Source organism: Periophthalmus magnuspinnatus, chromosome 18 (genome assembly GCF_009829125.3).
Source record: "Periophthalmus magnuspinnatus isolate fPerMag1 chromosome 18, fPerMag1.2.pri, whole genome shotgun sequence".
Classification (NCBI taxonomy): Eukaryota; Metazoa; Chordata; class Actinopteri; order Gobiiformes; family Gobiidae; genus Periophthalmus; species Periophthalmus magnuspinnatus.
This window is the reverse complement of record NC_047143.1, coordinates 3,496,309-3,523,236: the sequence shown is the minus strand read 5'-3', so window position 1 is coordinate 3,523,236 and position 26,928 is coordinate 3,496,309. Positions and strand designations below refer to the sequence as shown.

The 26,928-nt window shown below is 41.8% G+C and overlaps 1 protein-coding gene across 1 annotated transcript; it reads right to left on the bottom strand.

The window, feature by feature from the left end:
- Positions 1-35: 35 nt before the first annotated feature.
- Positions 36-22,904, bottom strand: LOC117386654 (type II inositol 3,4-bisphosphate 4-phosphatase-like). Its single transcript, XM_055229197.1, has 18 exons — positions 22,679-22,904; positions 18,515-18,608; positions 17,720-17,783; positions 16,379-16,526; positions 15,102-15,232; positions 14,925-15,032; positions 13,699-13,801; positions 10,049-10,214; positions 9,596-9,796; positions 8,666-8,789; positions 8,358-8,572; positions 7,641-7,764; positions 6,878-7,004; positions 6,289-6,429; positions 5,087-5,184; positions 4,797-4,894; positions 3,175-3,329; positions 36-627 (listed from the first exon to the last, which is right to left on the bottom strand). The coding sequence occupies exons 1-18, from the start codon at positions 22,765-22,767 to the stop codon at positions 495-497; spliced, it is 2,319 nt and encodes a 772-aa protein (XP_055085172.1). The 5' UTR covers positions 22,768-22,904; the 3' UTR covers positions 36-494.
- Between the last annotated feature and the right edge of the window lie 4,024 nt (positions 22,905-26,928).

Genomic DNA, 26,928 nt, shown 5'->3' with positions numbered 1-26,928 from the left:
CACAACACAAACAGTTAGCATTTTTAAATCGTCAAAGCTCCTAAAAGTTAGCTTCGTAAGATATAACTTAGCCTCGCTCTGAGCCCGCGCTAGCTCCGCTTTAGCAGCCGTCGCTCTGATTCTGAGGTCACATGGTGGGAGGAGCTAGCCCGTGAAGAGGATGTACGGCGGAAGGGAACGTTGTTTTTGAGCCTAGGCCGTTGGACGCAAAAACGACGCCATCTTGGATTCACCTTCCAGATTTCATTATACGTCCATGTTTGAGACGCAGTGAGCTAGCTAGTGTAGTGAGCTAGTTAGCATGCTACTGCGCACAGAGCCGATTATCAAATAACGCACTCAAACATTGAAATTACGTAAAATATTCTTCCTTTTTTATGGAAACATCTAGTTAGTTTAGTAGTGCAGCTCTAACCCAGGCCAAAAACAAATGCAGACTTTTGCATCCGGGAGGGCATCTGGAGTACCGCGGCGTGCTAACAGTGGTTTAATAGTTATGTCTGAGCGTGTCCGTAGGTGCCGTCCGGGGGTCTGTAATGTTTGGGAAACGCCAGGAGCTGAACGCTGGTGAATGCGAACCTCCTGCAGCCGATGTTCTTCTGGACGTTCTCCAGTCGACAGCCGTCACTGCGAACGAGAAGAAATGTCAAAATTAAAACAAAGAAATGTAATAAAAGTGGAATAAGAAGAGCGGGGAGGGCTGAGGGTGTGCACTATGTAGCTCTTTTATCTGCTCGTCTCCATGGAAACGCTCTTGCCTTGCTTAGAAAGTCCTTGTATACGGCATTAAGCTGATCTAAGTGGATTAAGTGAGTCTGACGTCGCCCACAGCGTTAGCTCCAGTCACATGAAGCTAATCGAGGCTAGCAGTTATAGCGGCGAATTTGGAGCCAAGATCTATGCGTGGAATTCCGACCGCGAGTATCATAGCAACTAAAGAGCCAATCCAGAGCGAGGATGATGAAGGTAACGCCCCTTCTCGCCTGCATCGCTGGTTTAGCAGGGAGCGGGCGCTTAGCAACGCTGTCAATCAAACCTGTTGCTAAGAAGGCGCCTGATTTGTCTGTTTTTGATGTTCATATCTTGATTTATGGACATAATAGTGAAATAAAATCACCAGGATCATGTAGAGTCGGGTTAATACGAACATTTAAGACGAAATGACGAGTCTGACAGCAGCAAGTACAGAGAGAGGACACAGTTTTTCAATAGAAAGTGAATTGGAGCCAGAAGAGCAGCCATGATCACTTCCTTTACAAAATGCGGCGACTAGCAGGTTAACTATGTCCATTTATATAAACAGTCTATGCTTTTGCTTAATAAATACAATACATTTAGTCAGTTCCATGGAAACAAGCAGTTTATGGATCTTCCACCTGAAAAGTTACATAGTCTACCTTTAATTTTCAAATAAAAAAGTCAGAATAAACATACAAAGATGGAAGAGAAACTGGATAAAGCGGAGAAAGTGTTTTTCATTGGTATTTGGCGAGAAGCAGCACCACGCTGAAGATGAGCCAGAGCACCAGGACGTGAGACGACACCAGGAGCAGGGCCACCGGGTACAGGTGCATTCTGGGAGCTTTAGGGGCCAGACACCGCGGTAACACCCAGACGGCGTGGAGCTCGGCGGGGAGAGGACCGGCCGAGTCTGGCCCAGAGACAGTGAGCCCAGAGCGGGTGTAACAGCCCAGCAACTGCCCCCAAGAACGACGAGACCTGGAGGAGCAACGACCGGGAACCAGAAGAACGAGGGCAAGAACCAGGACAAGAACCAGGACGAGAACCAGGACGAGAACCAGGGCAAGAACCAGGACAAGAACCAGGGCAAGAACCAGGGCAAGAACCAGGACGAGAACCAGGGCAAGAACCAGGGCAAGAACAAGGAAAAGAACCAGGAAAAGAACCAGGACAAGAACCAGGGAAAGAACCAGGACGAGAACCAGGGCAAGAACCAGGGCAAGAACCAGGGAAAGAACCAGGGAAAGAACCAGGGCAAGAACCAGGGAAAGAACCAGGGAAAGAACCAGGGCAAGAACCAGGACAAGAACCAGGGCAAGAACCAGGACAAGAACCAGGACAAGAACCAGGGCAAGAACCAGGGGAAGAACCAGGACGAGAACCAGGGCAAGAACCAGGGCATGAACCAGGGCATGAACCAGGGCAAGAACCAGGGGAAGAACCAGGACAAGAACCAGGACGAGAACCAGGGCAAGAACCAGGGCAAGAACCAGGGCAAGAACCAGGGGAAGAACCAGGACAAGAACCAGGACGAGAACCAGGGCAAGAACCAGGGCAAGAACCAGGGCAAGAACCAGGACAAGAACCAGGACGAGAACCAGGGCAAGAACCAGGGCAAGAACCAGGACAAGAACCAGGGCAAGAACCAGGACAAGAACCAGAACAAGAACCAGGACAAGAACCAGGGCAAGAACCAGGACAAGAACCAGGGCAAGAACCAGGGGAAGAACCAGGATGAGAACCAGGGGAAGAACCAGGGCAAAAACCAGGACAAGAACCAGGGCAAGAACCAGAACAAGAACCAGGACGAGAACCGGGGAAAGAACCAGGATGTGTTTAGGAGGGAAGGAGGAAGGAAGGAAAGAAGTGAGAAAGGAAGGAAGGAAGGAAGGAAGGAAGGAAAAAGGAAGGAAGTAAAGAAGTAAGTAAGGAAGGAAGGAAGGAAAGAAATAAAGAAAGAAAGAAGGAAGGAAGGAAGGAAGAGAAACAAAAAATAGTGAATTAAAGTAAAGGTGTTCCGCACATTAAACCTCTCCGTCTCCATGGAGAATAACTAAACAATAAAGTCTCTAGTGTTTAGGTCACATGACATTTTTTCTTGGTAAAGGTGCATTACGTTTTTGTTTTGTTTGTTTTTTTCTGAACGGGGTATGCCACCTGCTTGTCACCATGGAGATGTTATTACTCAGTATGGCATTACAGTTACCATGGCGACGAGCAGGTGACGCCAGGACAAGACTGTATGAAGATATATAAGTTTAACCATTTACTGCGGAACATTCATTTGGTAAGAGAGTTTCCATGGAGACGAGCAGGTCCAGCAGAGTAGTCACACAGCGGTGAAGTGTCTTGCTCGAGGACACGAGCGCAGGACGAGCCGCCGTCGCCTCCGCCGTGTGTCTGTGATGTTCTGACGTGTGCAGGGTGCAGTACCTCCTCATGGCGTCCAGGGCGGCGCTGAAGTGCTGCGGGTGCAGGCCGTGTCTCTCTCTCAGCAGAGCGCACTGCTCCAGGGTCACGGACATGGACGTTCGATCTTTGGCGCTTTTACAGCTGGTCAGACGAAGGCCGTTTACTTTTCTACAAACCTAAAACACAACAACAAAACAACAAAAAAGATCTGTTCATTTACAGAAGAAATGAAAACTGTTTTATACAAAATCATTAAGTTCAATTTTTATTTTTATTATGATGTTTTATTTTTTACGTTTTTAGGTCAGAGGTTTTTAACTCTCCATCTGTAAATATTCATCAGATCATCACCGAAATAAAACAATAAAATACGACTAAACAAATGAATCGACTCTAAACACAAAAGCAAAAGAACGAATTCAGGTGAACATGTACACAAATACTACAACTACTACAACTACTACACCTGCTACTACTACTACAACTACTACACCTGCTACTACTACTACTACTACACCTACTACAACTACAACTACTACTACACCTACTACTACTACAACTACAACTACAACTACTACTACTACTACAACTACTACACCTGCTACTACTACTACAACTACAACTACTACTACTACTACAACTACACCTACTACTACTACTACAACTACTACAACAACTACTACACCTGCTGCTACTACTACTACAACTACTACTACAACTACAACTACTACTACTACTACTACACCTACTACTACTACTACTACTACTACACCTACTACAACTACAACTACTACTACAACTACTACACCTACTACTACTACTACTACTACACCTACTACAACTACAACTACTACTACACCTACTACTACTACAACTACAACTACAACTACTACTACTACTGCACCTACTACTACAACTACTACTACTACTACAAGTACAACTACTACTACTACTACAAGTACAACTACTGCACCTACTACTACAACTACTACTACTACTACTACAACTACTACTACTACTACAACTACTACTACTACAACTGCACCTACTACTACAACTACTACTACTACAACTACTACTACTACTACTACAACTACTACTACTACTACAACAACTACTACTACTACTACAAGTACAACTACTACTACTGCTACACCTACTACTACTACTACAACTACAACTACACCTAATACTACAACTACACCTACTACTACTACTACTACACCTACAAGTACTACTAAGTAAGTAAATAAATAAATAAATATAAATTCTTCCTGTGTTCTTGAGTACACAGATGTTGGTGACGAGCTGCTGCTGTTGAGTTTGAGCTGTGGCCACGAGGGACAACCACATTTCAAATAGAGCTACTAAATATATATGTATATATGTATACATGTATATGTATGTATATATGTATATGTATATGTATATGTATATATGTATATGTATATGTATATGTATATATGTATTTGTATGTGTGTATATATATTTAAATATGTCGTGCGATCTCTGTTCTAATGTTTCCTCGTCACAAACAGACCTGGAGTTGTGTTTCTTTCACATGTTTAACACACAAACCTGCACATTTAGTTTCATGTTGCGTTACAGTGTAAAAAGTGTTAAATATATGAAGAGTGTGTTACCGTAGCAGCCAGCCACAAAACCTCCACATTCTTCCTTTTTTTGGCTTCTACACAAGAGTCCAGCGCAGACAACAACTCTGGAAGTGTGTCCATGTCAGCTGTGAAGAGGAGGAGAGGAGGAGAGGAGGAGAAGAGGAGAGGAGGAGGAGAGGACAAGAGGAGGAGGAGAGGAGGAGAGGAGGCGAGGAGGAGGAGAGGAGGAGGAGAGGAGGAGGAGAGGAGGAGAGACGTAGAGGACATATTCACACAGATCTCAGTCAGTACATGTCGTTTACTGTGCTGATTCTGACCCGTCTGATTGAGTTTGTCGTGCAGCTCGGTGCAGTAAACTCTGAGTCGCTCACAGCTCTCCTGGTTCAGAATCTCCTGAAGTGAACTGTCTCCAAACCTAAAAATATAAAAAAAATATATGTATTCAATAAAAAAAAAAAAAGAGAGGGTTATTTATTTTATCAGGGCTGCATCAAATATGACTTCCTGAAAAGCTGGACGTGACAAACTGAGAGACAAATGTCCCTGTTTCTACAAAAATATCTGTACAATTTGAAGTTCAACATGTGTTTGGTCCATGTGGATATTTTTCTGCACAGAGACATGGACAGAGACATGAACAGAGACATGGACAGAGACAAACAGAGACATGGACAGAGACATGGACAGAGACATGAACAGAGACATGGACAGAGACATGAACAGAGACATGGACAGAGACAAACAGAGACATGGACAGAGACAAACAGAGACATGGACAGAGACATGGACAGAGACAAACAGAGACAAACAGAGACATGGACAGAGACATGGACAGAGACATGCACAGGGATATGCACAGAGACATGCAGAGGGACATAGAGACATGCACAGAGACATGCATAGGGACATGCATAGGGACATAGGCAGAGACATGGACAGAGACATAAACAGGGACATACACAGAGACATAGATAGAGACAGAGACATGGACAGAGACAAACAGACATGGACAGGGACATGCACAGAGACATGGACAGAGACAAACAGAGACATGGACAGAGACATGCACAGGGACATGGACAGGGACATGCACAGAGACATGCACAGGGAACTTTCAGAGACCAGAGTGGAATTTTGCCGCAACGATAATGCTAACAACAACTAGCATGCTAACAACAACTAGCATGCTAACAAGCGCAGCCTAAATAAACGTTATATAATTTGATGCAGACACACACTGAACTGATTTTAAACTCAAAAGCTGCTTACACACTTTATTTGTACTGAAAGACACATTTTACTCAAATACATGGGGGAAAAATGAAAACAGGGACAAGGGACAAGTCACAAAATCTGAAAAAAGTTGCTGTATGTGTCTGAAAATCCATGCATGTGAATACTGGCTTTAAAAAAACGACTTCCTGCTTTTACAGTTTGAAAATCAAGTGCCTCTAGATGGATATTTAACCGTTGACTCTTTCTAAAGTGAAATACTTGGTGGACCAGTGTGACCTTTCACCTCTCAGCCAGACTCTGCTGCTGGTTGATGCCGATGTTGAAGAAAACTGGGTGCAGATGTATCAGATGCCCTTCCCTCAGCTCCTGTGGAAGGGACGAGAAGTTCTCTGGAGGCAACGGGACATTTACCACCAAACTGTCCCTGAAAACAAACGGCAAAATCTGTGCTTTGGTATCGCATGTAGAGTAACTTAAAGACATACTGTGTAACTTTTTAGGTAAAGCGTCTACCACCTGCCTGTCTCTAAAGAAATTTACTGCCTCAAAAGTTCCACAGTATGGCATTTGACTCTTGTGTAGGTTACCATGGAGAAAAATGATGATGACAGATGGACTTTGCTTTTTTGCTGGGTTTCTATACCTATGACGCAACAATCCTGGGAAAATTCAAACCAAATGTTCAGTGAAGCAAAGATCGTATTTATCTCCATGGACACAAGCATACCACTAGACCGAATTACAGGTCAAATCTGCGGAGAGGCGTCCCTACTCAGAAAGAATGATTGATTTTGACGGTAAGTTTAATCTCATATTACGGAATATTTCAGTGGTTGTCACAGTGGTTGTGCATGTTTTTGTTACGTTCTCACCATGTCCCGGTCAGTGTTGGCAGGAGGTCGTCTGATTGGTCGCTTTTTCCTTCAGTCAAAACAAATTTCACTTTGCTGAGTTCGGACACGCCCATTTCCATGTCCTCGAGCATCCCCAGCTCATCTCCTGAAATACAGCAAATACTCAACTGCAGGTAGTATGCAGTAGTGACAGTAGTAGTAGCAGTAATAGTAGTGACAGTAGTGGTAGTAATAGTAATAGTAGTGACAGTAGTAGTAGCAGTAATAGTAGTGACAGTAGTAGTAGTAGTGGTAGTAGTAGAAATAGAAGCAATAGTACTAATGGCAGTAGTTGTAGCAGCTGTAGAAGTGGTAGTAGTAGAAATGGCTGCAGTAGTAGTACTAGTAGTAGTAGAAGTTGTAGTATTAGTAGTAGTAGTAGCAACGGTAGTAGTAGTAGTTGTTGTATTTGTAGTAGCAATAGTAGTAGTAGTAGTAGCGACAGTAGTAGTAGCAGTAGTAATAGTAGTAGTAATAGTAATAGTAGTAGCAGCAGTAGTAGTAGTAGCAGTAGTTGTAGTTGTAGTAGCGACAGTAGTAATAATACTAGTAGCAGTAGTAGTGAAAGTAGTGATAGTAGTAGTAATAGTAGTAGCAGTAGTAGTAGTAGTAGTAGCAGCTATGGTAGTAATAGTAGTAATAGCGGCAGTAGTAGTAGTAGTAGTAGTGTTAGTAGTAGTAGTAATATTAGTAGTAGTAGTGGTAGTGGTAGTATTAGCAGTAGTAGTAGTAGTATTTGTACCATAAGTACTGAGTAGACCCTCAAACTGAGCCAGGATTCCGATCGTGTGCAGCTGTTTCAGGAAGTTGGCGTCGTCTAAACTGTTGTGGAGTTTCAAAATAAAAGCAGAGGTGACTGCAGTGAGCTGAAAGATAAAAACACGAGGAGCTCAGGAGAAATTTGAAATAAACACAGATCTGATAAATATTAGAGCTACAGGCTTTAAACATGTTTCAGAATTTAAAATAATGGCATCGCTTAGAACCAGACAATATTTTCCAGCTTCAGTGATGCTCGTATTTGAATCTTGTGTATTTAATGTACGCACTTAAAAATATTGCAAGGTTTCTATACCTGTGACGCAACAATCCTGGGAAAAAACAAATGTTCAGTGAATATATTAAAAAAAATCATAAAAATACAAATAAAAAATATATAAAAATCATAAAAAATATATAAAAAATAATAAAAAATATAGGATGAAAAAGAAATATATAAAAAATATTTGTTTATGAATTTTTTATATTTTTCTATGTTACATAATTTCATCTAGCGTCATATATTTCATGTCTTTTGTGTGTATATAAAATGCAGAAACACTGAACATTGAATCAGATGATGTGTTCAAACTTTTGTCTGGTAATTTAATTCTAATCTATGTGCAAACCTTAAACTTATGGAGGCTTAGGACTGGCCAAACTTTAAAATAAAAAATTAAAATTGCTGTAAATCTCTCACCGTTTGGCTGAACACTCCATGTTGTCTCTGCACCAGCTGCTCTGACCCCTGTCCCACTGTGTCCGCTGCCGCCCCCTGGAGGAGCACAAACGTCATGGCAGCCCGAGCTTTGGACACCGCCTCACGAACGCAGTCCCTCAACGTCACCACCAGGGGGAGCAACTGTTCCTGCCACGACAATGAAGAGGAGGGAGAGGAGGACGAGGAGGGCGCGCCTGTGGAAACCAGAGTATTTAGATGAATTAGTATATCACTGCATTTATGAAATACATCGTCTGAAGTTAAACGAGTGTAAATTAAAGCGTCACGTTTGTTGTGAGGGTTTGAGTCCCGTGGATCAGGTGGTTTTGGACTCCCCTGTTTCTCTTTGAGTCGATCCACCAGAGCGATGATGCAGTTTAGGCTTTTCCCTACGTTTGCCCACACAGTGTCCTGAACAAAAGAAAGTAATAAAGTCTACGTTTAGGCCACAGAGACTTAAAGGGGCTGTGTGTGCAGATGGAAGTACAGACATGTTGTAAAAGCAGCTCTAGGATTAAAATAAGAAATAAAACCCCTGTGTGTGTCTGCATCTGATTAGAAAAGGTTTTATTCTCCAGAAACTAATGTTAATGTTAATGTTTAATGATACAAACCTCCCTCTCCTTCCTCTCTCTTTCTCTCTCTTCTCGCTCTCTCCTTCCTCTGTCCATACATCTGACTGGTCGTGTAGATTCTCTCTCTCCTGTCATCTCTCTCCCTCCCTCCTCCTCCCTCGCTCTCTCTCCCTCCTCTCTCCTTCCGTTCTCTCTCTCCCTCCTCTCTCTTTCTCTCTCCTTCTCTTTACCTCTCTCGTCTCTCTCCCTCCTCTCTCTCCATTCCTCCTCCCTCTCTCTCTCCCTTCCCCTGTCTCTCCCTTCTCTCTCTTTCTTCCCTCCCCTCTCTCTCTCTCCCTCCTCTTCCTCGCTCCTCTCTCTCTCCCCCCTCTCTCCCTTCCCCTGTCTCTCCCTTCTCTCTCTTTCTCTCTCCTCTCTCCCTCCTCTCCCTCCCTCCTCTCTCACTCCCTCTCTCCTCTCCCTATTTCTCTCTCTCCCTTCCCCTGTCTCTCCCTTCTCTCTTTCTCTCTCCTCTCCCTCTCTCTCTCTCTCTTTAACACTGTATAAACTTAAATAACTCTCCCTCACCCACTCCTCTCTCTCTCTCTCTCTCTCTCTCTCTCTCTCTTTAACACTGTATAAACTTAAATAACTCTCCCTCACCCACTCCTCTTCGTCGTAGTCCAGCTCGGCCCGGTTCACCTCCAGTTGTCCCTCTGACACTCGCCTCTCCTGATTGGCTGAGGTGTTGCCGGGCAGATTTCCGTTGCAGGTGTAGAGGCGGCGGGCGGCGGTTTGTCTGTGTTCAGCCAAGAGAGCTCCGTTCACCAGCTCGTCTTTGAGGGCGTGGACGAACTCCTCCGTCTGGGGAAAATAAAAAGTACCTTAGTCGTAGTATTAGTTCTGCAGAGCTTCCAGATTGGCATTAAATTTATCTCCATGGAAACAAGAAACCCAAAGTAATCACGTGTTTTTCAGCGTATTCTTAGCAATAAAAACATGTGAGAAAAGTGACATAATGCAACTTTAAGTGATGTGCATGTGCGGTAAGGAGTATACGATGTGAGCCAGAAGTACTGTGAATATAAAACACCAGCAGAGGGCGCAGGGCTTTACCCGTTTGGCCAGAGCGTCCAGGACCTTCTGCAGCCGCGCAGTGTTGACCTCCAGAGACAGGGCCAGCAGCTCCTCGGCCTGCCCGAAAATGAGAGGCTGTAATCGGGCAACCTCCTCCAGCAGCCCCCTGGCCCTGGATCTCTCCTCCCGGGAATATGACACAGGACTGCAAAAATACACAAAATACAAATAAACTTTACTATTGTGAGGTGAATAATGCAGTACAAAAAGTACTTTGGAGATTTTAAATGCGTTTTGGAAATGTATCAACGCTTTAAAGACGTATTAAGGAACTTTTCTGGTGAAGAGTCTGATGTCTGTTTGTTTCTTTGTAGATGATATTACGATACTTTGTTTGAAATGTTCCACAGACGTTGCCGTGGCATTAAACGTATCCATGTCCATGAGAGTGAGTAGATGAACCCGTAAGGCCGAGTTACAGGTCAGATCTGTGGAGAGGTGAGATCACGCACAGTACTAACAACAGCAGTGATTGAAGCAGAGTTTTCTACCGTGTTTTAATGTTGTTCTCTCATCAAAAACACGTCTGAAGAGGTTTTTAAATGTCATCCGTGCATGTTTGAGTAATCTAGCGATCTCTCCCAGGCCCTATTCAAACCCTCTGTACGGTTAGCTGTGAGATTCTGTACGAGGCTCCGCCCACAAGCCTACATCACCCACGCTCCCGCACGACAACCCTCCATAAATATACAAAAACATGAGACAAAACTGTACACTACGACTTCACAAACCTGATGTGATGTGCAGTAGTTTCATTAGTGGGTGATTGTGTGTGATAGCGCTCTGAAGGGGGAGTGACTTAGCACAGAGAGCAAAGAGAGGAGACTCAGACTTAAAAAAACAAACATGTTAATATGTTGTTTACGGTGAATATAGCATTTTCAAAACAATAAAACTGTTAGCAAGATAATACCCCATAGAAGTAAATACCCCTCTTTAATACCCCATAGAAGTAAATACTCCTCTTTAATACCCCATAGAAGTAAATACTCCTCTTTAATACCCCATAGAAGTAAATACTCCTCTTTAATACCCCATAGAAGTAAATACCCCTCTTTAATACCCCATAGAAGTAAATACCTCCACTTTAATACCCCATAGAAGTAAATACTCCTCTTTAATACCCCATAGAAGTAAATACTCCTCTTTAATACCCCATAGAAGTAAATACCCCTCTTTAATACCCCATAGAAGTAAATACCTCCTCTTTAATACCCCATAGAAGTAAAATACTCCTCTTTAATACCCCATAGAAGTAAATACCTCCTCTTTAATACCCCATAGAAGTAAAATACTCCTCTTTAATACAACATAGAAGTAAATACCTCCTCTTTAATACCCCATAGAAGTAAATACCTCCTCTTTAATACCCCATAGAAGCTAAATACCTCTATAGAAGTCAAATACTTCCTCTAAACTGGATTATTCACGTAAAGATAATTTCAGGGTAATCGTGTAATAAACCTCGGAGCAGATGAACCTGTTAAACCAACTTTCTGCTTCACACTGACTGGAAGTGTCTCCGTCATAATCACAAACTAAAATAAACTGCATACTTTTATGAGTCTGTTATTTTAAGCAGAACTTTGGAAACTAGCCAGATTATATAATGTGCTCTATGAATAAACTTGTTTTGTTTGGGACGACTACACGAATGCGATAAATAGATTCATTTCTAGTGTTTTTTTTAAAGGGCCCGTATTGTGTGATTTTCTGATGTTAAAATGTTGTTTCCTCATCACAAACAGGTGCTGTGTTTTGTTTACACATGTTTAACACACAAACCCTGTGTATTTATGCTGAGTTCTTCTTCTCTTTAACAGGAAACACTCTGTTCCACCTTGTGATGTCATCATGTGGCGATACAGGAAGTGCTCCACTGTGTTTTTAAATTCCACACGCCTTCATTTCTAGAATCATTTGGATGATTTCAACCCTAGAATTGTTAATCTCTACTAAACTAAAGGTAGAAAATTGCTGTTAACTTGAAAACTACCACTTTATGACATCACAAGGTGGAACAGAGCATTTTAAACTTTGCAGATGTCACAGACTAATAATAAAAAGTTACTCAAACATGTGTGAATGAAACAAAACACGACTCCATGTATGAACAACACGATTAAAACCTCACGAGAGTCAGTCCCTGTGAAAAACATGTTCTTACTGTGTGCAGCGTCGCCTCTCCACAGATCTGACCTGTAACGTGGCTTGTTGTCATGGCGATGGCTAGGTTTAAGCGAGCGCCGTAGCCCCACCGTAAATATTACACAGTGCACCTTCAAGTGAGTCAAACTGTCTTAAGGTGCGTCCGTCGCGCTGTAGGAGAGACGAGGTTTATAAGCACTTTTCACCACTCAACTAGCATGCTAACAGCAACAGCGCACTTCCTGATTCCCGGCACGATAAAACGCTATAATGAGACGGCAGACAGCGCGCAGCGAGCTCTTACAGTGCAGGTATATCGAAAAAGCAGCTCTTCAAGACGCATTTTTGCTCAGAAACACAGGGAAAAAACACATTTTTTAACACAAAACATCGAAAAAACATAGACATTTTTTTATGATAATCCGGATTTATGTAACTATAATACAATTTCTCTGGATTTGTAAAGTTCAAGTTCCCCGTTCACCTTTTACTTTCACATTCCAGGCCTGATTGATTGGACGTAGAGCTTTGTATTCGTGCGTTATTAATCTGAGGCCGTCTCTTCTAATCCACAAAGAGCACAGATTACAGGATTAACCCAGGAACAAGAGTCACTGCGGCGCAAGACCAGAATAACAGCAAATATGTCAAGAACGCACCTGCTCAAGTGGAGTCTGACAGCAGGAGTACGACGAGGAGTAGTAGTAGTAGTAGTATTAGTACAGTGGTGGAGGAATACTGAAGTAAAAGCACAGAAACGAGGCGCAAAAAACACAAAAACTGCTGAAGTAAAAGTATTAAAGAACCTGTTTAAAAATGTACTTAAATCAGGCTTGTCCAAAGTGTGGCCCAGGGGCTAAACGCGGCCCTCAGACCAATTTTTCTCGGCCCTCAAGCTTCCACGTGAATGGCCCGAATCAGTACTTTTTACCGTACATTTCTGAAAATCGACTTTAACAAGGCCATATCAAATATTTACTGTGTCTTATTGAGGATGTAAGCGACAATAAAGGTCTAGTGGTTCAGTTTAATTTGTAATAATAAAAACGCAGATTTGAAGTATTCACTGTATTGGCGACGAGTCTATGACCTTCAATCGTCCCTCAGCTTTGTTTGTGTTTTTATATGTCGCCCTTAATGAGAAAAGTTTGTACAATTTAGACTTAAAGAGTAAAAAGTAAAAGTATTTTGTGCAAGTTTTGAGTCTAATAAAGCTTCAAATGTGGTGATTTTGATAAAGATTTATGCTGGAATTTGTTGAACAGAAACAACTGAATCAATCTTTTTATTCTAGCTGTTTTTATTTGTATAGTTGTATGTAGTTGTAATCGTATGAGTATCACCGGTTAAGAAAATAAAACTGGAGAATGAAGCGCGGACGTCACAGTGGGCGTGTCCCAGTCTGACTTAATAGCTGTAGTAGCGATTGTAGTATCAACAGTAGTAGTAGTAGTAGTAGTAGTAGTAGTATTCGTACAGACCCGTTCATGTCGACTCTGGACATCAGCCTCCTCAGTCCTCCCTGTTTAAAGCCTTGGTGGTGGTCGGCCGGCGCTCCAAACGTGGTCACGTCGTACCAGACTCCTGAAATTATAAATATTATTATTATTCAAGAATCGGACAGAAACGAGGAAGAACTTCAACAACCTACGACAGTTTGGACGACTCGTTTGACTAAAAGACACGTGTATCTATTTATGTTTAAGATTTTAATACAAGTTTTTACAAATTCATTCCCAGTTTGGAAATTTTTTCAGGTTTAAAATGTTACTTCCTGGTTGGAAATCATGACATCACGCTAGGGAAGTGTTACCTAGCAACCATGTCACACACTGGGACAAAACCTCCTCCTTTCCTATAATGTATGTGCACAGACATTATAATTTGACTAATAAAAATATAAGAAAACACATTTATTTTGTTGAAATCATGTTTAAAATATGAGAAAAAAATGGAGAATCACGTCAAAATTTTGCCTAAGTTTTGAAAGAATATATGTTTTAGAACACTCTGCTTCCTGTCATTTTCAACTTATTTTTTATTTATTTTTATTTTTTTTTCACAAATTGACCGCACAACAGCGCCCCCCAGCCTCACTGTTAGCGTCATTACTTCCTGTCCAGTTTTATCTTTATGAGGTTTTTGCAGTGTCAGAATAAAATGAATAAATATTTAAAGATAATGCGGTGGACAGGGATCCGCCGGTGGGCTAGGGGTCAGGGGTCAGAGGTCAGGGGTCAGAGGTTACGGGGGGGTCAGCTGAGGATGGACGTCACTGACAACATGTTACAAACTACAAAAATAAAATAAATACTTCACCAGAGACACTTCTGCGTTTAGAAAGAGACATGTTTGTGTCTCAATGCTAACGCTAATGCTAACTTTGAGGCAAAACACCACCACAAACTGAAGTATTCTACAAATAAAAACAACCGGGTAGACTTTATTATAGTAAATTAGAATTTTAATAGGTTGTTTATTTTATGTTTTGTTGATTTTAATAAAAGTAAGAGTTAGCTTTGAGACCGTAGACCGTATAAAGAAGGAACGCGGCGGCTAGCAGGTTAGCGACGTCCATTTATGTTTACAGTTTGATTGGAGTAAAACTTTTATTTATATTTACAACAGATACAGTATTTTCCACCAGATTAAGTCCTAATTTGAGATTCTTAAAAGCCCGTCAGTCTCACTTTAAAGCTGTTTTTACCTGTCGTGTCGGGGCTGGTCACCTCCATCCTCTGACAGTGGAGGTTTGTGGGGACGAACTGTAGGTGGCGCTCTGACTTACTGCTGCTCGCCTTAAAACTACACGACGCTGAAAATACAGAAAATATGTCCTGGTCGGTCTTTTTCACAGGTTTAGTTTTTGTTTTTCGAGTCTGACCTGAGACGGTGTCCAGCTGCTGGAGCGTTTCCTGGTAACAGCGGGTCATGTGATCACAGCGGCTGATGATGTCACTGCGGCGCTCTTCCAGGTGAGGTGAAAGGTCACGCAGATCCATGACCTCCTGAGCCCTGAAACGCAGAGCGAAGGATGTACAGATCAGTACTGCTACTAAAGAAGGAAGGAAAGAAAGAAAGAAAGAAGGAAGGAAGGAAAGGAAAGAAGAAAAGAGAAAAGAAAGAAAGGGAGAAAGAAAGAAAGAAAGAGAGAGAGGGAGAAAGGAAGAAAGAAAAAAAGAAAAAAGGAAGGAAGGAAAGGAAAGAAGAAAAGAAAGAAGGAAAGAAAGAAAGAAAGAGAGGGAGAAAGAAAGGAAGAAAAAAGAAAGAAGGAAAGGAAGGAAGAAAAGAAAAGAAACAAGAAAAAAAGAAAAAAGAAGGAAGGAAGGAAAGAAGGAAGGAAAGAAAAAAGAAAGAAAGAAGGAAAGACAAAAGGAAGGAAGGAAAGATGAAGTAAAGAGGAAAGAAGGGAGGAAGGAAGAAAGGAAGGGAGGAAGAATGAAGGGAGGGGGGAGGGAGGGAGGAAGAAGGAAGTACAAAAAGAAAGAAGGAAAAGGGAAGGAAGGAAAAAAGGAAAGAAGCAAGGAAGAAAGAAAGAAGAAAAGAGGGAAAAATGAAGGAAATAAGAAAGAAGGAAGGAAGGAAAAAGGGAAGGAAGCAAGGAAGAAAGAAAGAAGGAAAGAGAAAAAAAGAATGAGAAAAGGAAGGAAGGACAAAAGGAAGGAAATAAGGAAGGAAGGAAGGAAGGAAGGATGAAAGGAAGGAAGGACGAAGCAAGGAAGAAAGAAAGAAAGGAATGAAGGAAGGAAGTAAACTTTTTTACAGTGAATATAGAACATTACAAATGAACTGGTGACACATTTGAGGATCTAAAATGCACTTTTTCATTTTTCTAGTAAAATGATTCAGATCTACAGTTTCAGAGTCTGAGCTGCTCGTCCACGTCTTCAGTTCTGGTCAGATTTCTGCTGGACACTGCCTTATATTTGTCTGAAGGAGGAGCTAACGACACTGAAACTGTAAAGAGCTACTGTTTACAGCTTCAGGCTTTAATGGCCCTATTCAACCTTTAATGGCCCTACTCTTGTTCTCTTTTTCTCTTTTGTCTCGGGCAGCCAAACGTCTTCACTCCTACAACGTTTTGTCCAGTTCACAGATTTAACTTTGCTCTTTTGCTGTAACTTTTCCCTCAGTTTACTGCAGTTTCGTTGCTCCGCCCACCTGTTCCTGTACTCCACACTGAGCATGCTCAGTAGCTGTCTGGGCAGAGAGAAGGACAGAGGCGTTTCGGACATCTTCTCCTGAACCAGCAGCCATCCTTTGTCCTGAGTGGGGAATCTGTACACTTTACCCACGGAGCAGCAGAGCACTACGAGGAAGAGAGGAAACATCAGATGAAATGGTGATTCACAGACGATAAAAACGATTCATTTGGCCCTGAAGAGCTGCTTTTACTCTTACAGTATGTTTCTGCAGCGGGAGAGACAGTTTTTCCTTTATCAAATGAAAAAATAAAGGGTTCTAGAGTTTGAAATGAAAAAGAATATCTAGATTTAGCTCCTGACGCACATTTATAGTTGTCCATAGCAACATTAACATTTATGAGCAGATTATTAAAGTGGGACTCACATTTTAAATAGAACTGCTGAAGTGGGCGGAGTTTGGAGGACTGAAGGAGAGAGTGATGGAGGAGGAGGGGTAGGGACTGGAGGACTAAAGGAGAGAGTGAGGAGGGAGGAGGAGGAGGAGGGGCAGGGTCTGGAGGACTAAAGGGGAGAGGGAGGAGGAGGGGCGGAGTTTGGAGGACTAAAGGAGAGAGTGATGAGGGAGGAGGAGGGGCGGAGTTTGGAGGACTAAAGGACAGAGGGAGGAGGAGGGGCGGAGTTTGGAGGACTAAGGGAGAGAGTGAGGGTGGAGGAGGGGCGGAGTTTGGAGGACTAAAGGGGAGAGTGAGGAGGGAGGAGGAGGGGCGGAGTTTGGAGGACTAAAGGGGAGAGTGAGGAGGGAGGAGGAGGGGCAGAGTTTGGAGGACTAAAGGGGAGAGTGAGGAGGAGGAGGAGGAGGAGGAGTTGTCTACAAACAAAGGGCCTTGAATCAAATTTTGAATTGATTTTATAACAGGTAACTTTTTATCCACAGTTGCCGTCATTTCTTTAATCTGGATTAAATCTGATCAACTGGGGCAGGATCTGATATCATTTTTTTTCTTATTTTACTTATTTTTAAAAGCTTTTTTCTGACTGCAATTTGGCGCTCTCTCCACCAGACGGCGCCATAGGTAACTGCCTGCTTCTCTTATGTCCAAAGTTGGGCCTGATTGGACTCAGAAACACTTAGGGAGGTCATACGTAATGTCACCAAGTACTGGACACTGCATTTTTATACATTTTTGACCATAAAGCTGGAAATATAAACATGTTTACTCTAAATGACCAAAAAGCGCTTGGAAGAGTAGACAAAGTGTATACAACATAAATATCATATACACCCCACTCCCTCTGAAAATAGTAGTAGTAGTAGTAGTAGTAGTAGTAGTAGTAGTAGTAGTAGTAGTGCTTGTACCTGCTCTCATGAGTGCGCTGTGCTCCTTATCGTGAACGGAGCCGTGGAGAAAGTCACAAAGGGACTGAAAAAAAATAAAACAGAAGTGAAAAAATCAGAATAAAAGTCTCATTGTGCTGAACGTGACTCTTTTGTTCTGCGTCTCTGCGACTCTGGGGTCAATATTCGTTCACCTTCACGTCGGTACTTCTGTAAAACGTATTATATCATCTTGGAAAAACCTCAAAGAAGGTTCGCCATGACAGCAGTGAGTCTGAAGTGCCAGTGGGGGGCGCTAACACTGCGTCTGCTAGCGCGCTAACGAACAGAACAGTTTTGTATTGAAGTAAAAACAATGCTAGTATCAAAATGGCTAACGTACTAGCATATATGGGACTGGGCTCTGCTGAAAAGGCTGTTACGGTATTGTCTACATACACTACACACCGTTCCACCTTGTGATGTCATCATGTGGTGATACAGGAAGTGCTCCGCTGTGTTTTTAAACTCCACACACCTTCATTTCTAGAATAATTTGGATCATTTCAGCTGTGGAATTACCGATCTCTACTGAACTAAAGGTAAAAAAAAGGAGCTGTTAACTTGAAAATTAACACTTGATGACATCACAAGGTGGAACAGAGCGTTTTGATGTTTGGAGATGTGCAGACTAATCATAAAGAGTTACTCAAACATGTGTGAATGAAACAAAACACAACTCCAACGTGACTTAAAGCTCATAAGAGTCAATTTTGTGTAATATTGGACCTTTAAGTATAAAAAAAAGTGTCAGTTACCAGCAGAGGGCGCACATACCTTGGTGTCTGAAGTGGTTTTGTCGTCCGTCTCCGCCTCCATCTGCACCTCCGACACTTTCACCTCTCCCACCTCACTGACGCCATCCACAGGCCTGGAACAGAACGACAAGTAAACGGAGTAGATTAACAGACAGATATTAAAGTGGAACTAAACAGCTAAACTCCGCCCACAACCGCGTTTCAAATAGAGCTGCTGAACCGGGGGCGGAGTCTGGAGGACGAGAGAAGAAAGTGAGAGAGGAGGGGGCGGAGTCTGGAGGACTAGAGAAGTGAGAGAGGAGGAGGGGGCGGAGTCTGGAGGACTAGAGAAGTGAGAGAGGAGGAGGGGGCGGAGTCTGGAGAACTAGAGAAGAAAGTGTGAGAGGAGGAGGGGGCGGAGTCTGGAGGGCTAGAGAAGAAAGTGAGAGAGGAGGAGGGGGCGGAGTCTGGAGGGCTAGAGAAGAAAGTGAGAGAGGAGGAGGGGGCGGAGTCTGGAGGACTAGAGAAGAAAGTGAGAGAGGAGGAGGGGGCGGAGTCTGGAGGACTAGAGAAGAAAGTGAGAGAGGAGGAGGGGGCGGAGTCTGGAGGACGAGAGAAGAAAGTGTGAGAGGAGGAGGGGGCGGAGTCTGGAGGACAAGAGAAGAAAGTGAGAGAGGAGGGGGCGGAGTCTGGAGGACTAGAGAAGAAAGTGAGAGAGGAGGAGGGGGCGGAGTCTGGAGGACGAGAGAAGAAAGTGAGAGAGGAGGGGGCGGAGTCTGGAGGACTAGAGAAGAACGTGAGAGAGGAGGAGGGGGCGGAGTCTGGAGGACTAGAGAAGAAAGTGAGAGAGGAGGAGGGGGCGGAGTCTGGAGGACTAGAGAAATGAGTGAGAGAGGAGGAGGGGGCGGAGTCTGGAGGACGAGAGAAGAAAGTGAGAGAAGAGGAGGGTGCGGAGTCTGGAGGACTAGAGAAGAAAGTGAGAGAGGAGGAGGGGGCGGAGTCTGGAGAACTAGGGAAGAAAGTGAGAGAGGAGGAGGGGGCGGAGTCTGGAGGACGAGAGAAGAAAGTGAGAGAGGAGGAGGAGGCGGAGTCTGGAGAACTAGAGAAGAAAGTGAGAGAGGAGGAGGGGGCGGAGTCTGGAGGACGAGAGAAGAAAGTGAGAGAGGAGGAGGGGGCGGAGTCTGGAGGACTAGAGAAGAAAGTGAGAGAGGAGGAGGGGGCGGAGTCTGGAGGTATAAGGAGCGGTGTGATTGGTCTAACAGGTGTCCACACTTCAGACTCCGCCCCTGCAGCCAGGTGAGTGTAAACACAAACACCAGGCTGTGATCGCTGGCGTTTTGTAAGTTTATAACTGTAAATAAGTGGAAATTTAAAGGTTATTATGTAACTTTCCTGATAGTGGGGTTTACTATCTGCAGGTCTATATGGAAATTCTGTAGTTTGTAATTTATTTAGTGGTGTTTCTGATGATTTAAAGGTACTAAACTACGGAAAAATGCGCAAAATTGAGGTTTAAGTCGTGTTAGAATGTTGTTTCCGCCTCAAAAACAGACCTGGAGCTGTGTTTTGTTTCATTCACACATGTTTGAGTCGCACTTTATTATTAGTCTGTTACATTTCCAAAGCTCAAAACGCTCTGTTCCACCTTGTGATGTCATCAAGTGTTAATTTTCAAGTTAACAGCTCCTTTTTTTTTACCTTTAGTTCAATACAGATGGACACTTCCAGACCTGAAATGATCCAAATGTTTCTAGAAATGAAGTTGTGTGGAGTTTAAAAACACAGCGGAGCACTTCCTGTATTACCACATGATGACATCACAAGGTGGAACGGAGTGTTTTCAGTTTGAGAGATGAAGAACTCGTGTGTGAATGAAACAAAACACAACTCCAGGTTTGTTTGTGATGAGGAAACAACATCAGAACAGATCAGAAAATAGTTTAATATGAGCTCCTTCTCACCTGCTGCACCAGAAAAGTTACACAGTGCTGCTTTAAATAATTCAGCTTCAGTTGACAGTGATATAAAACAGACTTACTGTCAGTAGTTTCAGCTAAAAATATTCACTGAAACTTTTGACAAGACATGAGGGATTTGAATATTGTGACGAGTGCGACTTTAACCAGAGACATTTATGTTTAAAGAAAAAAGAAGTTTCAGTAAAGAACAGAAGTTATTTTTATTTTTAAAAAAGTAGTGACTGTCTATGTTTGTGTACACATCAAATATTTAACTGTGAACTACTGATAAACTACTACCACCACTACTACTACTACTACTACAACTACTACAACTAATACTACTACTACTACTACTGCTACTACTACTTCTAAAACTGCTACTACTACTACTACTACTACTACTTAAAGTACTACTACTACAACTGCTGCTACTTTAACCACAGAGTGAATTCTGTAAAGAAAAAAAAAATCAGTAGTGAGTACTAGTTATTTACGTGGAAAAAAAAGTAGTAGTCACAGTGTACTTTTACACACCACACATCTAACTGTTGTCTGATTTCTGGAGTAATCAGATTATGGAAGTGCTGTAATCGTGAAGGAAGAGATCACAGACCAGGAAGAGAGATGAAAGAAGTTTATCTCATGAGAGATAAACTTGATACGGACAATTATGCAAAAACGGCGAAAGAGAAAGTATTAAAAGTGAAGTATTTTAAAGTGGGTTGTACTGCGCTTTTGAAATACAACAGAGAAAACACTGAGGGAATACGTCTGTGGTGGAATGTAACCGTGTAGAAGTAGTAAAGTACTGTTCTTAAGTACTTCTGTACTTTAGTCGATGCCGTGGTTTTTGGATTTTTTTTGGAAAATGGATGGATGGCATTTTAATTTGGATACTTTTTACTTTTACTTCACTACATTTAAGAGCAGTATCTGTACTTTCTACTCCACTACATCTTTGAACTGCACTGAAAAGTAAAAGTATATATTTTTTATTGTCTGAGAGCTGCAGAAAAGGCTGAAGTTTAATTTTTTACATGTTCATAATTTGAGGAAAACCAAAAATATAACAACAAATAAACAAATAAAAATAAAAAAAGATCAATTCAGTTGTTTGTAGGTCTCAAAATCTGACGAAATACTTCAACTTTTTACTCTTTACGTACATTTTTAAACAGGTACTTTCGCACTTTTACTAGATTTTTTCATGTGACGCTTTTACTTTTACTTGAGTATTTTTTTTGCTCCGGTATTTATATTTTGACTTAAGTAACAAAACCGAGTACTTCCTCCACTACAGACCAGATTATAACAAAGCTGCTGATGTTATAAATGGAGTAAAATGTGACCGTTTATCCAGTCGATCAAAAGTAAAACTCTGGTCCCAGTTGCACATCCACACACGGTTTACACGCCGCGTTCAGACGAGTCACATGTCACTTTAACGCCTTGTTCCTCTTAAAGGTCCGACATCACACAAAACTGACTCTTATGAACTTTAAGTCACGTTATTAAGTGTTTACGGCCTCAAAAACGCACCTGGAGTTGTGTTTTGTTTCATTCACACATGTTTGAGTCGCACTTTATTATTCGTCTGTTACATCTCCAAAGCTCAAAACGCTTTGTTCCACCTTGTGATGTCATCAAGTGCTAGTTTTCAAGTTAACAGCTCCTTTTACCTTTATTTCAATGCAGATTCACAATTCCAGAAGCTGAAATGATCCAGATGATTCTAGAAATGAAGCTGCGTGGAGTTTAAAAACGCAGTGGAGCACTTCCTGTATCACCACATGATGACATCACAAGGTGGAACAGTGTGTTTTCTGTTTGAGAGAAGAACTAAATCTGCAGGGTTTTTTTGTGTGAATGAAACAAAACACAACTCCAGGTCTGTTTGTGATGAGGAAACAACATTATAACACAGATGAGAAAATAACGTAATATGAGCCCTTTAAACTGCACTGATTCACTGAATGATGTCATCAGGTGTTTTGGTTGATTTCATTTCTCTGGTGCAGTAAAAACACACACAACAAAAACAGCTCTGGTTTATCTGTTTGCCATAGCGATAATTCAAATAGCAACAAATCAATTTACCAAATCCGTTTAATAAGCTGAGGTAACGTTACTGTCGCTTTAAACTACAAAACGATGCTAACACAACATACATTTAACACGCTAACGCTAACGCTACATGTACAATCGTTAAAATTATGACAATCACATGTTTTTTTTGTTGTTACCTGGAAGAATGAACCTCCACATCAAAATCCCAAAGTGCAAAGTATTTCTTCTCAGTCCTGTTATAGGTTTGAGTCACTCCTGAACTCATTTTTACCACTACTACTACTACTATTACTAGTACTACTACTAATACTAATACTACTACTGCTACTGCTACTACTACTGCTACTGCGACCGCTACTACTGCTCCTTCTCCCTCGACCTGCTGCAGTTCCCTCTCTGTCTTGATCTGGTCTGTTGTGATTTCTTGACATGTTGAAAAGCAGGAAGAAGTTGTTTTATGGCTCACTTCCTGGTTCATTTTCTCAGGTAACACGGCAACAGCCAATCAGACGACACCTCTACACCTCAGTGGAATAACATCCAGCACACATACACATATACACACACAGACACACCCCGACACACACACACACACACACTGGATTGTGTTCGCTCTGTTCATTGGGACATTGTTGCTACATAATGAGTATTTTGGATTTTAGGATTTTCCAGATTTTTTATGCCAGATGCCCATCCAGCCACATATGGTAGAAAAAATATTGTACTTTTTATTGTAAGTAGTACAACTTATATAGTAACCAATATATTCAGCATTTTTCTAGAACTGTCTACTGCATTACTACTACACTACTATTTATACTACTAACACTACTATTTATACTACTACCACTACTATTTATACTACTACCACTACTATTTATACTACTAACACTACTATTTATACTACTACCACTACTATTTATACTACTAACACTACTATTTATACTACTACCACTACTATTTATACTACTAACACTACTATTTATACTACTAACACTACTATTTATACTACTACCACTACTATTTATACTACTAACACTACTATTTATACTACTACCACTACTATTTATACTACTACCACTACTATTTATACTACTAACACTACTATTTATACTACTAACACTATTATTTATACTACTACCACTACTATTTATACTACTACCACTACTACTACTGCAACCATTACCAGTACGACTTCTAGTACTACTACAAACACTACTATAACTACTAAAACTAATACTAGTAGTACCACTAGCCCTACTACTACTAGTACTACTACCACTACTACTACTACTACTACTACTACTACTAGTACTACTTCAGGACCTTGTTTACCTTAAATGCAGACAGTTACAGTCCGGGGTCTTGGATTTGAGCAGGTCTCTGATGGAGAAGGAGGAAAACCCAAAGAGTCTCGTCTGAAAGAAGCACAAACATATTCAAATGTAAAATAAACTTTAGTGTAGTTTGTCGTCATTATTTAAGGAAATGTGAGATGAGAAAGTGAAATGAGCCGTTCTACTTCACACAAAACACTAAAACAGGACGAAAACAGGACTAAAACAGGATTAGACCAGGACCAGATCAGGACTAAACCACATCTGGACTAAACAGGGATCAAACCAGGTCGAGAGATGCATTAAAGCTAATGTGTTCATTTCTGTATGCAAACATGCTAACATGCTAACATGTAAACATGCTAACATGCTAACGTGCTAACATGTAAACATGCTAACATGCAAACATGCTAACATGTAAACATGCTAACATGCTAACATACTAACGTGCTAACGTGCTAACATGCAAACATGCTAACATGCTAACATACTAACACGCTAACATGCTAACATACAAACATGCTAACGTGCTAACATAGCCTTTACCTGCTGTGATTATTATCCAGTGCTGCTGTAATGAAACATTTAACACCAGAATAATTGTACAGTTTTGGATTTTTAAAAGTAAAATGAGAATGTACACTCCTCACCCTGAGTTAAGTGCAATACTCCTCTGGCTCCTCTGACTCCTCTGGCTTCTGTGGCTCCTCTGGCTCCTCTGACTCCTCTGGCTCCTCTGACTCCTCTGGCTCCTCTGACTCCTCTGGCTTCTGTGGCTCCTCTGGCTCCTCTGACTCCTCTGGCTCCTCTGACTCCTCTCACTCCTCTGACTCCTCTGACTCCTCTGACCCCTCTGGCTCCTCTGACTCCTCAGCCTCCTCTGACTCTTCTGGCTCCTCTGACTCCTCTGGCTTCTGTGGCTCCTCTGACTCTTCTGGCTCCTCTGACTCCTCTGACTCCTGTGGCTCCTCTGGCTCCTCTGGCTCCTCTGACTCCTCTGACTCCTCTGACCCCTCTGGCTTCTGTGGCTCCTCTGGCTCCTCTGACTCCTCTGGCTCCTCTGACTCCTCTGGCTCCTCTGACTCCTCTGGCTTCTGTGGCTCCTCTCACTCCTCTGACTCCTCTGACCCCTCTGGCTCCTCTGACTCCTCAGCCTCCTCTGACTCTTCTGGCTCCTCTGACTCCTCTGGCTTCTGTGGCTCCTCTGACTCTTCTGACTCCTCTGGCTCCTCTGGCTCCTCTGACTCCTCTGACTCCTCTGGCTCCTCTGACCCCTCAGCCTCCTCTGACTCCTCTGGCTCCTCTGGCTCCTCTGACTCCTCTGGCTCCTCTGGCTCCTCTGACTCCTCTGGCTCCTCTGACTCCTCTGACTCCTCTGGCTCCTCTGACTCCTCTGGCTCCTCTGACTCCTCTGACTCCTCTGGCTCCTCTGGCTCCTCTGGCTCCTCTCTAAACTCTGTCTAAATGTGTCATGTCTCTGGTGTTTGGAAAATGTCCATATAAGAACAAACCAGAGGAGCAGGGTCGACTGGTGCAGACACTTCTACTCCCACGAATACTGCTACTGCTACTACTACTACTACTATTACTATTACTACTACAACTACAGCAAATACTATTACTACTTCTCCTTCTACTCCCACAGCTATTGACACTACTACAAGGCTATTACTACTATTACTATTACTATTACTATTACTGTCTGTGTAGACCCTCAGTCGTCCAGGTCTGATCCGTCGCAAACAACAAAGTTAAATCTGTCAACTGGAGCACTTCCTGTATCACCACATGATGACATCACAAGGTGGAACCGAGTGTTTTTTTCAGTTTGAGAGCAGAACTCAGCCTAAATATGTGCATGTGTGAATGAAACAAAACACGACTCCATGTCTGTTTGTGAAGAGGAAACGACATTAAACGACAGATCTGCAGTTCTTTACCTGTCCAGTGGGGGCGCTGTTAGCTCCAGGAGAAGAAGAGAACAGCCCCACACAGGCTTCCAGAGCGCGATGCATTTTGGGATTTCAACTTAAAAAATTAAAAATAAATCAAAATGCTAGTGATAATGTTTCAATGAAGTAAAACAAAACAAAACAAAACAAAACAAAACAAAACAAAAATAAAATAAAATAAAATAAAATAAAATAAAATAAAATAAAATAAAATAAAATAAAATAAAATAAAATAAAATAAAATAAAATAAAATAAAATAAAATAAATCTGTTATCTGTCCAGTCTCCTGATATTTATTTAAAAATGTAAAAATAAAATCCCCCAAAAAAGCACTTTCACTTTACATCTTATACTCTACAACTTTTCATTACTAAATTAAACAAACAAAAAGGAAACATATTTTTAATCCCAAACTGCCAATTTAAACTAATCCACAATCAGAAAAACGTAAAACAAATTGTACAAAAAAAAAAAATCAAAATTCATCTTAAAATTCGACTAAAATCCTCGTTCCTTCTCCGTGTCGTTTCTTCCTTTCGCTGCGTGAAAACTCTCTCTCCTCTGGGGCTGCCATGGCCGGACGAGATTAAGCCCATTGGCATCATGGGAAATATTCAGATTAGTGACGTCATGTTTGAAGTTTTTGGCTCAGAGGAGAGAGAGAGAAAAAGGGATTAAAGATGGATGATGGAGGGATGGATGTGCAGCTGCCAACGAGAACGTGAATGTACTTTATTTTGATCTGTCTCATTTTAAAATAAAAATAAAATAATAATAATAATAATAATAATAATAATAATAATAATAATAATAATAATAATAATAATAATAATAAATAAACTGCCATAGTTTTGGTTCTTTGTTCAGTTGGAGTTTTTGTGTTTATGTCTTTGCTTTTGAGCTGTTTATCTTCAGAGTTTGCACTGTTTTTTTTGTTTTTTGTTTGTTTTTTTTGTTTTTTTGTTTTTTCGTTTTTAAGGCATTTTACATCAAGGAAACACTTACACATTCACACAGACACTGGGCCCAGGTGGGTTAAGTGTCACGGCTTTCAGTTTCCTAATATAGACGCCATTTTGAGGACTTTTTCCCATTCAAAAGTTACAATATTTTGTTTTATATTGCTAATCACCATG

Bases quoted from the DNA above. Each gene is read 5' to 3' on its own strand.
- LOC117386654 (XM_055229197.1), bottom strand. From the start codon at position 22,767: ATGAGTTCAGGAGTGACTCAAACCTATAACAGGACTGAGAAGAAATAC. The intron at 9,797-10,048 runs GTAAAGCCCTGC...TATTTTCCCCAG, and splicing joins TGGACGCTCTGGCCAAACGG to ACGGAGGAGTTCGTCCACGC. The intron at 3,330-4,796 runs GTAACACACTCT...GTTGTGTTTTAG, and splicing joins TTTTGTGGCTGGCTGCTACG to GTTTGTAGAAAAGTAAACGG.